Source organism: Rattus norvegicus, chromosome 5 (genome assembly GCF_021556685.1).
Source record: "Rattus norvegicus strain SHRSP/BbbUtx chromosome 5, alternate assembly SHRSP_T2T, whole genome shotgun sequence".
Taxonomy (NCBI): Eukaryota; Metazoa; Chordata; class Mammalia; order Rodentia; family Muridae; genus Rattus; species Rattus norvegicus.
In genome coordinates this window covers 106,807,289-106,820,397 of record NC_141538.1, presented here as the reverse complement: position 1 = coordinate 106,820,397, position 13,109 = coordinate 106,807,289, and the positions used below count along the sequence as shown (strand labels likewise).

Sequence of the window (13,109 nt, the reverse complement as noted above, 5' to 3'; positions counted from 1 at the left end):
TCTGAGTTGTCTTCATGAAAGCAAGCACTACCTTTGCAGGCAATTTGGGTTCTATCAGTTGCGTTGAAACTTGACTCACTCATTAGGAAACACAAAGTAGACCCCAAAGTAGATCTTGGGAAGGGTTCTTTCCCCTCCCCAAGTCCTCTTAAAATTTTATAAATCTTATCTTGCCTCAGTGCTGGATTTACTATAAAGTTTAAGAAAACTGAATATAGGGGTTGGGGATTTAGCTCAGTGGTAAGAGTGCTTGCCTAGCAAGCGCAAGGCCCTGGGTTTGGTCCCCAGCTCCGAAAAAAAGAAAAAAGAAAAAAGAAGAAGAAAAAAAAAAGAAAACTGAATATAGCTGGACTTAGAATGCCAGTGGATGGAATAAAGACACGGAGACTTGTTATTTATGAAAACATAGGTTCTATGGCTGGCAGATTCTCAGCTACTCCAACCTGCCAAATCCTGGCCTCTGTCCCTCCACATGGCCCATTACCTGTCTTTCCCATTCATTCCCAGCAACTGTTCCTTCTCATGTCATGCTGGTGAATCCCCCATGTCTGGTTCCTCTCCCAGAAACCCTCTTCTCCTAGGAAGTCCTGCCTTTCCTCCCCTGGCAGCAATTGGCCACCCTATCTTTATAAAATCAGTTAGTAAGTGAGGAAGGCATATGTTTACAAAATACTGGGACAGTTGATAATCCATAAGAATAACAAAACCAAGGGCTGGAGAGATGGCTCAGCGGTTAAGAGCACCCGACTGCTCTTCCAGAGGTCATGAGTTCAATTCCCAGCAACCACATGGTGGCTCACAACCATCTGTAAAGAGATCTGATGCCCTCTTCTGGTGTGTCTGAAGACAGCTACAGTGTACTTATATATAATAAATAAATAAATCTTAAAAAAAAAAAGAATAACAAAACCAAAATGTGGACAGTACTCGGCTATCTGCTGGTACAGCATCAATATCTGAATGTACAATGACCACCTTCACACGCTACACAAAAAGATTATCTCAAAAACCGAATTTGTGAGACGCCTAGTGGCACAAAACACCGCTGGTCACAGAACAGTATCAAGTATAAATTAGCTAAAAATATTCTATAAACTAAAATACAGGTCTATATTTTAGTAAGTATGAATGTCATTTTTGCCCAGGTTGTGGTCACAAAGTATTTCTCACTAAAAGAAAGCAGGGCTTCTGGAAGAAATGGCTGACTCCAGGCCTGAGGCAGGAACTGCCCAAAATGAGCCTTCAATTTCTTGGAAATTTGAGAAAGTTCTCATTGTCCAAATAAAGGATAATTTGAATCACTATATGGATAACAAATCAAGCAAATTGAATCCTGTACATCTGTGTAATTCCACGAATTCATGTATGAATATATGAGATGTGGAGGGATTGTGCATCGAAGTTAGGTTGAGATTATGGAAATACTACAGCAAAAATGACAACATAAAGGGTTACATACCATAAACAGAACGGAAGACAGACTTAGACAAGGTCAGTTAACTGAGAGGCTGGGATATTTAATCACCTATGTGGATAATGCAAAACCTCCTGTGAGCAACGTCAGATCTCAGAATGAACTCTGGTGCGCTGGAAATCTCAGATGACCTCCTCGAAAACTACAGGAGCTGGTGCTTTTACTAAGTCAGGAGGTAATAATTGTTTGATATGGTAATGTGAAATATGATATTCCCACCTTGAAAGACTTGTTATAGAGGGGATGATGGAGAAAGAATAGCCAGGGTGCTGGAAGAGGAAGCTGTATGCTTAGCAAGAGACAGACTTCTGGTACAGCAAGTTGAAGTCTGGCTGGTGGTGCCTCCCACCAATCCCAGCATTTGGAAGATGGAGAGCCTTCCAGAATTAGGAATTCAGGGTCACCCTCCTTTGGAAAGGGAGTTGAAGGCCAGATGAGGCTAAAAGAAATCTTCTCTTGACTCCCAACCTCTACGACCAAAGAAACATTTGATTATATAAATTTTGCCAAGCACTCGGGATGAGGTGATCAATGAGCAACTCCACCTGACCCAGTGGCTCTTGTCCATTAATTCTCATAGTAGGAAGACAGGTACAGACTTCGATGCCAGCCTGGGACACATACAGAGTCCCAGCTCAGTTAGAGCTACATAGCAAGACCGTCTTTTTTGTTTTGTTTTGTGTTTTTCCAGACAGGGTTTCTTTGTATAGCTCTGACTGTCCCGGAACTCACTCAGTAGTGTTCTCGAACTAACAAGTTCTCCGCTTCTCGAATGCTGGTATTAAAAAAAAAAAAAGTACACCGCCGCCTCCACCAGACAAGACCCTGGCTTAAAACAAAGGAAAAGATAATTTGTTCAGGGTCATACACTTGCATTACTCACTACAAAGGGTTACAGTGTAGCTTTTTCCGAACAGCAATCACATACTGAGCAAGAGAAACCGAAAACTCAAAGAACCCGGAACTTAGGCCCGGAGGGCTCTAGAAAACACCTGGTTACCCGCCCTTGGAGCAAGTTGCTGGTCACGCAAGGTTTTGTGGGTCTTGTAGTTTCTCTGAGGGAGTTGGCGCATTGCACGGTGGGAGCTAGAGCTTCCTCGGAAGACCAGTCCCGGAAGTCAGGCGGCGCCGGCGCCGGCGCACTGTGTCCTTGCGCAAGCGCGGGAGTCTTGGTTTGCGTGTATCGCTGCAGTCACTGCCCTGGTTTTCTGGGCGCGTTCGGCCTTTTGTGGTGTGATGGCTCTTGGAGAGGAGGCAGCAGGCGGCCGCAGCAGAGGGGTTGCCGTCACCTCGGGATGCCTGTAGGAGGAGGGGTCCAAGGGTCCTCACGGTTTCGGTGCCTTCGTTTTCCTCCGTCAGAGTCGCCGTGCCTTTGGAAAGCATGAGCTCCGCCCGGGACTCCGCTTTCGAGAAGCAGCATCTCTGGATGTACCTGCAGGCGCTGGGTTTGGATCCGAGTTCCGGCGTCAGGGTCGGCGGGAAGATGGTATCCTACGCGCACCTTGGAGAGTAAGGAGACCCGGGCGGTGGCGCGGTCCCCGGTGGAGGCAAAACTCAGAGGCCGCCAGCCCATGGCGGGGGACTGACTGTTCGTCACCAGTGTAGGGAGGAGTGCCCTGCAGTTGAGACAAAACGGCGGGCCCTCTTAACCCTCCCTGCCTTTGTGGTCTGTAGTTGGTGGGAGGCGTCGGGGAACTGTATATGCAAACGTCTTATAAGCAGTTGACTGTGGGTTTAAACTTGGAATCCGAACTAAAGCATGTTACAGCTGGCCAAAACAATGAATGAAAAATCAAAAGCCGATACCCTTTCTTTTGCCACTTAAATTATTATGGTTGTGATCACAAAATGAAGTACCTTGTTTATACTCATGTACTTTAGACCCGAACTTCCGATTTCAAGCACCCTTTTCTCCTTATAATTTAATTAAAAGAGTGATTCCATTATTATATCATCCCCATCATTATTATCATCATCACTTATTATTTTGGTATTTTGAGACAAAAACAAACCAAAAACCAAAAACAAAACCCAAACACCCTCTCTCTGTGTAGCCCTGGGTGTCCTGGAACTCGCTCTATAGACTCCGCCTGCCTCTGCGTTCGGAGTTCTGGGATTAAAGGCATGTGCCACCACGGTCTGGCTCCTCTGCATAGGTGTTTTGCTTGCTTGTATGTCTGTGCAAGGTTGTCAGATCTCCTGGGACTGGAGTTTCAGTTTAGAACTGCCATGTGGATTCTGGAAATTGAACCCGTGTCTTTTGGAGGAGCAATCAATGCTCTTAACCTCTAGAGACATCTCTCCAGTCTCTGAATTTTGTGTTTGATTTTTTTGTTTGTTTATTTTTTCAAGACAAGGCTTCTCTGTGTAACAACCCTGGCTGTCCTGGAGCTCTTTTTTTTTAGAGCAGCTAGCCTTGAACTCAGATGTCAGCCTGCCTCTGCCTCTTATGTGCCGGGATTAAAATGTACCATCATACCTGGTTAAATGACTTTTGTTTTTTTGATGCTTTAGACGTTTTTATGCAACCTCAGTTAAATATACATACATACATACGTACATATATATGTGTATATATAGTATACAATCATTCACTTGTAATAGTTTATATATGTTATTTTAAAGTAATTCCATGACATACAGTTAATTTTACTATTAAGGATGAAAGTAAATTTGCATACTAAAGAATCTTTGAGATGAAAGATCATAGAGCTTGGCCTCCAGATCTGCTTGCCTCTGCTTAAGTGCTGATTTTGTGTTAACTTTTGGTTGATGCATTTCCAGAAACTTTTGCTGCTGTTACATCTTTCAAGACCCTCCCTCACACATTCAGTTATGCTACCAGAAGAGGGTGTTGGAATTTCCAGAAACAGGGCTGGAGACAGTTTATGTTCCTCACCAAGGACAAGAATAATCTGAGGATACATCTGTCATCTGTTGCCTCCATCTATTTAATCGTTTTCTTTTTCTCTTCAACTTTTGTTTTTTCAAGACAGGGTCTCACTATTTAGCTCTCTGGCTATCCTGGAACTTACCATGTAGACCAGGCTGTCCTTAGATTCACAAGAGATCCATTTGCCTCTGTTTCCTAGGTACTGGGACTAAAGGCATGAGACACTATGCTCAGCTTGGCTTGTTTCTTGAGATAGATCTTTTTTTTTTTTTTGGTTCTTTTTTTTCGGAGCTGGGGACCGAACCCAGGGCCTTGCGCTTCCTAGGTAAGCGCTCTACCACTGAGCTAAATCCCCAGGCCCCTAGATAGATCTTACTCCACCCAGCTGGCCTTGTACTTGTGATGATCCTTTTGCCTTGACTTGTGGAGTGCTAGGATTGCAGGAGTGTGCCATTATGCCTGACTGTTGCCAATATAATTTCAGTTCTAGTGACTGTGTTAATGCACCTAGGCATCTATTTTTCCCTCCCTTCCCCCTCCCTCCTTTTTCTTCCTTCCTTTTACTCCTAAGCCTCCTGTCTCTACCTCCAACTGTCAGGTGGGGTTTCATTTACTGTCTGTGTGCATGTCAAGTGTGTGAACATCAAAGGACAATGTTATGTTAGATGATTTACCAGAGTTTGGAATAGAACTCAGATCTCCCGGCTTGCAATTCTGGGAAGCAAGTTCCTTTACTAAGGTGTCTCATCTATTTCTTGATTTCTCAGTCTCTCTCTCTATATGTAGATATAGATATAAATATAGATAGATATATAGATATATATTTGTGTGGAGTCAACACTTTCCTGCCACCATGTGGGTGTCCCAGGAATGGAATGGATCTCAGGTAGTAAGGCTTAGTGGTAAGCACCTTTACCTGCTGAACCACCTAGAACAGACATCTAAATAAAGCACTGCATATGCTAATAGTAGTAACTACTAAACAGTTACCAATCAAACTTAATTATAACCTCGAGGGCGAATATCATGTTATGTTTACTTAAAGACAACAAATTCTGTTCACCTCTGTGGCAAACTTTTTGTAATTCTCTGAGTTTATAGTTTATATGAGCATATATTAACTTCTGTTCTTATAAACTGTCTCAGCCCAAGGATTTGTCTCAAAGACTGTATTTGGAAAGTCTCATTAGTTTTGTTAGGGCGTGGACTAGAGGGAAAGGAGAGCTGCATAGTTATCCACACCTGTACATTGGCAGCCGGAAGGAAAAGAGGTGGAGGTGGTGTATGTGTCCACTCAACACCTGTTGAATGCTCGTCCAACTAGGATATTTTTGGGAGGAGACAGTTTTTCTAGCTTCTAGCTTAAAGTTTGTGTATATAGTGAGGACAAGCAAATTATTAAAATGCATCTTAAGAAAATAGTATAGTACTTAAGGAAGAAGGTGGGATAGATTGCTATCTGTAAAAGGTCTAAAATAGTTACCCAACAAGTATCAAGTTCTCAAAAAATTTTAGCTTTTGTTGCTATCTACTACTTAGTAAATCCCGTCAGAGGGTCTCTTCTCTGCTAGGTAATTAGGCTTCTGTCCCTTTCTGTTTGGTGTCATAGCAATAAAGCAAAGGCTAGTTGTTCATTTGGATCTCTGTTTTCACAATCAGAAAATAAAAGTTTGTCTGCTTGTCTCGTTTTTCTCCATTTATTTACTTACTTTACATCTCCGTTGCTGCCCTCCCCCCATGCTTGTCAATTGTGTATAAAATGTACCTGAATGAGAAAAGTTAACTTGCCTTGACCTCTTGAGAATGAGGAATAGCATGTGAGTGAATACATAAGCAGTTATGATGAACCTCTTTAGTGCAGAATCTAGACAGCTTTGGATGCCAGATCGCTTTATTAATCATTTGTCTTTGCCTTTTCACTTTAAACCATTAGGGACATGTTTGACAAACTGAACCGCGATGCCTTTCATATAGTTTCCTATTTTTTGTTTAAAACACTGGATGAGTCTCTTGCCAAAGAAGTTTTCAGGTAAGAAAAAAATTATTTCATTTTCTTCTTTTACTCATGCTCAGATTTGAAAATGACCCTCCCTCCCTCCCTCCCTCCCTCCCTCCCTCCCTCCCTTCCTTTCCTCCCTCCCTTCCTTCCTTCCTTCCTTCCTTCCTTCCTTCCTTCCTTTCCTCCCTCCCTCCCTTCTTCCCTCCCTCCATCCTTCCTCCCTCCCTCCCTCCCTCCCTCCCTCCCTCCCTTCCTCCCTTCATTCCTTCCTTCGGTTTTTCAAGACAGTGTTTCTCTGTGTAGCACTGTCTGTCCTGAACTCACTCTGTAGGTTAGGCTGGCTTTGAACTCAGAGATCCACATTCTCCTGCCTCCGAGTGTTGGGATTAAAGGTGCGTACCACAGCCAGCTGGTCAGTAACTTGTTTAGAGTGGATGTATCCTTAGAAGTGGAAGTGCTTAAGCCTTATATAGCTAGGTGAGGGCTTGGGGGTGTGTGTTTGTGTGCTTATTTTAAAAAGTTGTATGTTTAATAAATATTGTAGATTTTGTTCTTTACACTTTGACCTGCTATTCTTTATGGTCTTTTGATGGGAGGATTGAGACAGGGTCTTACTATGTTTGGCTAGCCTGGAGCTCAGTATGTATAATATGTAGACCAGACTGGTCTCTAACATCTGCTTCTGCCTGTAGTGCTGGGATTAAAGATATGTGCCACCATATCAGCTTCATGGTCTAAAAATTAATGGGTTGATATATACTTATTTTTTCTCTGTAAAATTTTTATTTTGGGGGCACTACAGTGATGGTTATGCTTAAGTGCACTGGCTGTTCTAGAGGACCTGTATTTGATTTCCCACACCCACATGTTGGTTTACAACCGTCTGTATATAACTCTGGTTCCAGGGGATACAACACCCTTTTCTGCCTCTGCCTCCTTAGTGCTGGTATTAAAGACAAGTAACACTACCTAGCTAAATCCTTCTAATTCTATCAAAAAGAGTTCCACTTGCTGGTGACAAAAACATTCAAATATGGGCCTGTGGGGCTTTGTTATTCAGAACACTACAAGGGGCTTCAGATTTTTCTGATGTTTTTTCCCTGATTAAAACCATCATGGCTCAGTCTGTGTTTTAGATAATGTGAAGACAGAAGTAAGCATTATTCCTAAAGTCACTTAGCTGAGAATATAACTTGTTTACATTTTAGCCTTCAGTCCTGTTTTCTGTAAATGTATTGTTGTTTTCCTTGTCTACCAGGGATTAAATTTACAACCCTATGTGTTCCAAAGTACAAACAACGTGCTTGTTTTTGAGAGGTCGGGTCTCTCTATGTTGCCCTGCTTGGCTTGGAACTCCCAGAGATGCTCCTGCTTTTTCCTCCTGTCTTCAGGGATTAAAGGCATATACTCTCATTGGGCTCAAAGCTTGATTCTTTAAATAAGTATACCTCAGTAAATAAGTGGACAAAAAAAGGTTATTGAGGGAGTAATAGGTAAATTGTAAAGTGTCCCCTACCCCCTTTTCCATAGCTAGGGTGTCACTGTTACCCCTTGCCTGCCTGGTTCTCTGTAGATTTTGAACTCACAGAGTTCCACATGCCTCTGCCTTCCCCCAGTGCTCAGATTAAAAGCTTGTACCAAGATTGCCTTATTTTTCTTGGCAAATCTCTATAATAATTATTTGTAATCAAATGAACTTCTTATAATGATGACCTAAGAAAGAACTTTTCTCATAGGCTGATATCTTTAGTTCAGACTAGGAATACTAGTTTAATTTGTTTTGCTTTAATGTTTCTACTGTGGGGAACAAATCCGATGTTTTTTAAATTTTGTATTTTGGGAGGTATGGTAGTTTGAATAGGAATTACCCCCCCCCCCCATAGATTCATGTATAAATGCTTGGCCATAGGGAATGTCACTATTAGTAGGTATGGTCTTATTGTAGCCTTGTTAGAGGAAGAGTGTCACTGTAGAGGCTGAGTTTGAGGTGTTAAATGCTCAAGCTACAACTGATGCCACACACAGTTCTCTTCTGCCTGCAGACGAAAACGTAGAACTTTAGGTTCCTCTAGCCTTCATGTCTGGCTTTCACACTGCCCTGCTTCCCCCATGAAAATGGACTAAACATGGAAACTGTAAGCCAGCACCAACGAAATGTATTTCTTTATCTGAATTGCCTTGGTCCTGATGTCTCTTTACAGCAATAAAATCTAAACTAAGACCAAAGTGTTCATTAGTCTACTGTTCTTATCTTTTCAAGAGATTGCTGGCCTCCATTTGACCAAAAACTTGACATGGAATTCCGGAAACATTGCTGTGAATGGTTAAAAGAGATTTCTGTAAGTATTTCCTTTGTAAAATAGAAAATGCAGATTTGAAGGTCCAGGTGTGCCTGTAATCCCAGTGCTTGAGAGGCAGAGAGAGGCAGGAGGACCATCCAGAATAAGGCTAACCTGGCCTTTGTAGTGAGTTCTAGGCCAGCCAGGGTGACAGATTGTCTTACAGAAATAAACACAACAACAAACAAAAATATCCCTTTGAAAAGACTGAGGATGTAGCTCGGTGCTAGGACACTTGCCCAGAGTGTGTAAGCCTTGGTGGGTTCCACCACCCTAGTAAAGCCATCTAACCAAACCAAGAACAACTAACTACTAAACTACATTAATCCTTTTCAACAGATGAGATGTGTGAGTGTGTCTAGGCCCAAGGTAGATTTTTGGATGTCTAACTTGATTATACTTTTCTTTTGATTTTTTGAGACAGGGTTTCAGCTCTGGCTGTCCTGGAACAGGCTCTGTAGAACAGGCTGGCTTTGGACTCAAGATTGGCTTGCCTTTGGCTCCCAAATGCTCCTATTAAAGGTGTGGGCCACCATGCCTTTCCAAAGCTGGTTCTCTTTCTGAACTTAGAGCCTGCCTGTGACTGCCACCAGAAAAATTGTTTATGTGTCCCAGAGTGCTGGATTACAGGGAGGTGCTCTGCCGATCTGGCTTCTTTTTGGATTCTGGGAATTTTAACTCTTCCTCCTGCTTATGTGATAAGTACTTTATCTATTGAGCTATCTCCCAGCCTCCAGAGTGTAGCTGTAGCTGGCCTGGAATTGATACATAGATCAGTCTGCTTTTGAGCTCCTAGAGACCTTTCTACTCTTCTCTGCCCGAGTGCTCAGCCTAAAGGCCTGTGTCAACATTCACAGCCCGTTATGATTTTGTTCTCTCCCTAGTGCTGGGATTGTAACTCTTAACACTCTACTCAACCTTCTTAGTTTAAAAAATGGTGGGAGTGGGCTGGAGGTAGTAATTAGCTGCAACTTTATGTTTTCTGTGTATTTTCCATTCCTCTATGGAAATCTGATTTTTCCAGGCCACTGCTTTGAAGGGTTGATGGTTTACTGTGCTACAGTGAGGAGCTGACATGTGGCCTCTATTGCAGAATTGTCATAGGATGGGGCTCAGTGGTTTAGAGCATTGGCTACTCTTCCAGAGGACCCAGGTTTGATTCCTAGCACCCACATAACCATAGCAGCAGCTCACAAACTCCAGTTCCAATAAACTCCAGTTCTAGGGGATCTGATGCCTTTTTCTGGCCATAACCTTGAGTGTATGCATCTATACACAGGCATACATGCAGGCAAAGCACCCACACAAATAAAATAATGAAATTAAAAATAAGTGATTAAAATTGTTGATTGAATCATCTCATGTCTTCTTTCCTAGGCTGAATGTGGGAGTAGTTTTCCTCAGGTTGTTGGCTCATTGCTTATGTCTCCCGGTGGTCCTAAGTTTATTCATCTGATGTATCATTTTGCAAGATATGTTGCAATCAAATACATTAAAACAAACTCTAACAGTAAGTTTACTTATACTTTGTTTTTATTCTTAATTGTTATTTATTATTTTAAAATCAAGATCAAAATGAGCTAAGCCATTCATTTGCCTGAAAAAGCATGTGGTTAATATTTTACTATCTAGACTGGAAACCTCGCAATGAGCCTGTTAATGTATGTGTCACTTTGTTATGTTCTGGTACAGAGTTTGGAGTACATTTTCCATAGAAAGGTCAGATAAGTATTTTAGGCTTTATTCCTTACCTCTGTTTTGTTTTTATAACAGTTCAGAGACAGAGAAGCTGCAAGCATGGTGGCACATGCCTATTATACTGGGGCTCAGGTGGGAGGAATAGAAGAGTAAGCCTCTTTGTGCTGAATAACAAGTTTTGGGCAAAACCATCACTACCTAGTGAGAACATGTCTTTTTTTTTTTTTTTTTTTTTTTAATCTTTATTAACTTGAGTATTTCTTATTTACATTTCGATTGTTATTCCCCTTCCCGGTTTCTGGGCCAACATCCCCCTAACCCCTCCCCCTCCCCTTCTATATGGGCTTGTGAGAACATGTCTTAAAGACATTGGAGAAACTCAGTTTTACCTTGCTTGCTTAAAGGCAGCCACTGAGACAAATTATACCTCTAATCCAGCATGGTAAATATTGTTAGAAGTTTAGTTTGGTAACTGGTGTAGGTGTGATTCTGATACTAAGGTCCTGTTTCCCAAATGGTTCTTGATCTGTCAGTAAAGAAGCCATGGGCTAATTGATGGGCAGAAGGGATAGGTGGGACTTCTGGGCCTACAGAAAAAGGAAGGAGTACAGAGTTCATCAGGCTTCTAGTGGAGGAAAGGTGCCCAGCCCTGTGAGCCACATAGGCTGGTCCTTCAGGTGGGTGGTCAGGGGACTTTAATAACTAAAGTTTAGGGCAGGTGGGAGGTGCAGAGCTGAGAATATTGCTATGGACATGCTTTTCCAGGCCAAAGAGAGTAGCACCCAATAATTGTCCCAAGAAGGCAAGTTGAAAGTTTGTGTCTTTTATCCATGGATTCAAGGGAAGCTGGGTGGGGGCTGGTAGTGCTGCCCGATCCTGGAGCTTAGGCAGGGAAGGAAAAAGCTAACCACAACATGCTGGCTTTGATTGGTGGTTTTTATTTCAAAATTTTTAATTCACTGGTTCCTAAAAACCAAATAAATGAATTCTTACAGCTAATAAAAATGTATGGTAATAAAAGCTGTGACACTGTTAGTTTTGCTCATAAAATGTGCACAGTCATAAGGCAGAAGTAAGCGTTGAAGCATTGAACCCTGCTGCCTTCCAAGTCCCTGACATAGCTTATTTTGAATAGGTAGTATATTCTATTAAAAATCAAAATACAAGAACTCACCCCTTGATTTTTGTTGTTGTTTGTTTGGGTTTTTTGCTTGTTTATTTTTGCAAGATCGGGTTTCTCTTGTGTGTATTTGGCTGTCCTGGAGCTCAACTCTGTGGGCCAGACTGGCCTTGAACTCAGATCTGCCTGCCAAGTGCTAGGATTAAAGGTGTGCACTACTGTCACCTCCACCACTGCCTGGCTCACCCTGTGTTGTTTGACTTTATGTTTTTTTTTCTATTTCCTCTTTTTTTTTTTTTTTTTTTTTTCTTTTTTCCTTAGACGGGTCCTCTCTGCCTAACTGACTATTCTGGAACTCACTATGTAGACCAGACCGGCCTCAAACTCGGATTGACCTGCTACCAGTGGCTACCAGGCCTGGCAGTTTGATGTTTCAGTTATATAAACAGTGTAATCAGTAATCTAAGTGAATGTTTCTTCTTTCTTCCCCCTCCTGGCTCCCTTCTTTTATCTCTCCTACCTTCCCTTCATTCTTTTTAGCCTCAGTCTCCCTCGTTTTAGGATTACAGACATGTATCATATTGCCTAGCAATGTGGATAGATTGCTCAGCTGTTAAAGCCTAGACTCACAACCGGAAAAGAAAACGAAAAAACAAGCCTTTTGCACATATACATAAGTAGGCTCTCTCTCGCTCTTTCTCTCTCTCTGTCTCTCTCTCTGTCTCTCTCTCTCTCTCTCTCTCTGTCTCTCTCTCTCTCTCTCTCTCTCTCTCTCTCTCTCTCTCTCTCTCTCTCTCTCTCTCTCTCTCAGACAATAGATAGATTCAGAAATGGTTATACAGACCTATACTTTAAGCCCTAGAAGGCTGAGGCAGGCTGACCTCAAGTTGAGAGCCAACTTTGTTGCATAGTGAGTTCAGGCCTCCTTCATGGGTCTCTTCATAGGAGACCATGTCTGGCTGGTGTTTAATGCATACTTTTAATTCTAACCTTTGGGAGGCTTAGTCAGGAAGATTGTTAGTTTGAGGTCAGCCTGGACAACAGTGTACATTTCAGGCTAGCTTGGATGCATGGTGAGGTTGTCTCAAACACTACGCAAACAAAACAAAAGGTGGAGGAAACTCATAAATGAGGCTGTAGCCCTGATTTTGGTTCATTGGGTATCAGAACTTTTCTTTTTAGAACTGCTTTTTATTATACCGGACAAAAACCTTAATTTGTGTACCCAGCATGCAGCTGAGATTTCCAGTGTTTAGGAGACCTCTGTATTCAGTGATTTTTCTTCAAGTAGTTAGACATTGTGGAGGTATCTGCAGCATGCTGGGATGTGGGTAAGCTTTAAGTGTGGTATGGGGACGGAGACTGAGGGAGTATCCTATCCATACTGTTGATCTGTGTTTAGTAAGATGTGGAGATGAAAACCTGACCTCAGATGGGATTGTAAGGATTCGTCGTCATTGGTCATCACTAGCAAAGTGAAGAGTTGCTTGAAAAAAATGGCACTTATTTTATTAGGTTTTCTTTTCTCTTGTCTTACTGGAAAGACAAGCTCATGGTGACGTTTTCTGTGATCTTGCCTTCTGTTT

At 42.2% G+C, this 13,109-nt stretch overlaps 1 protein-coding gene across 3 annotated transcripts in view; it reads left to right on the top strand.

Annotated features, from left to right (window-relative positions):
- Positions 1-2,636: 2,636 nt before the first annotated feature.
- The window catches only part of Haus6 (HAUS augmin like complex subunit 6), a 36,550-nt gene continuing 26,077 nt past the window's right edge, over positions 2,637-13,109 (top strand). The window contains exons 1-4 of one of the 3 annotated variants that reach the window (XM_087550198.1): positions 2,637-2,983; positions 6,301-6,396; positions 8,627-8,705; positions 10,083-10,215. In XM_087550198.1, the coding sequence (XP_087406324.1) occupies positions 2,856-2,983; positions 6,301-6,396; positions 8,627-8,705; positions 10,083-10,215 (436 nt within the window). In that variant the 5' untranslated portion in view covers positions 2,637-2,855. 3 annotated transcript variants of the gene reach the window in all.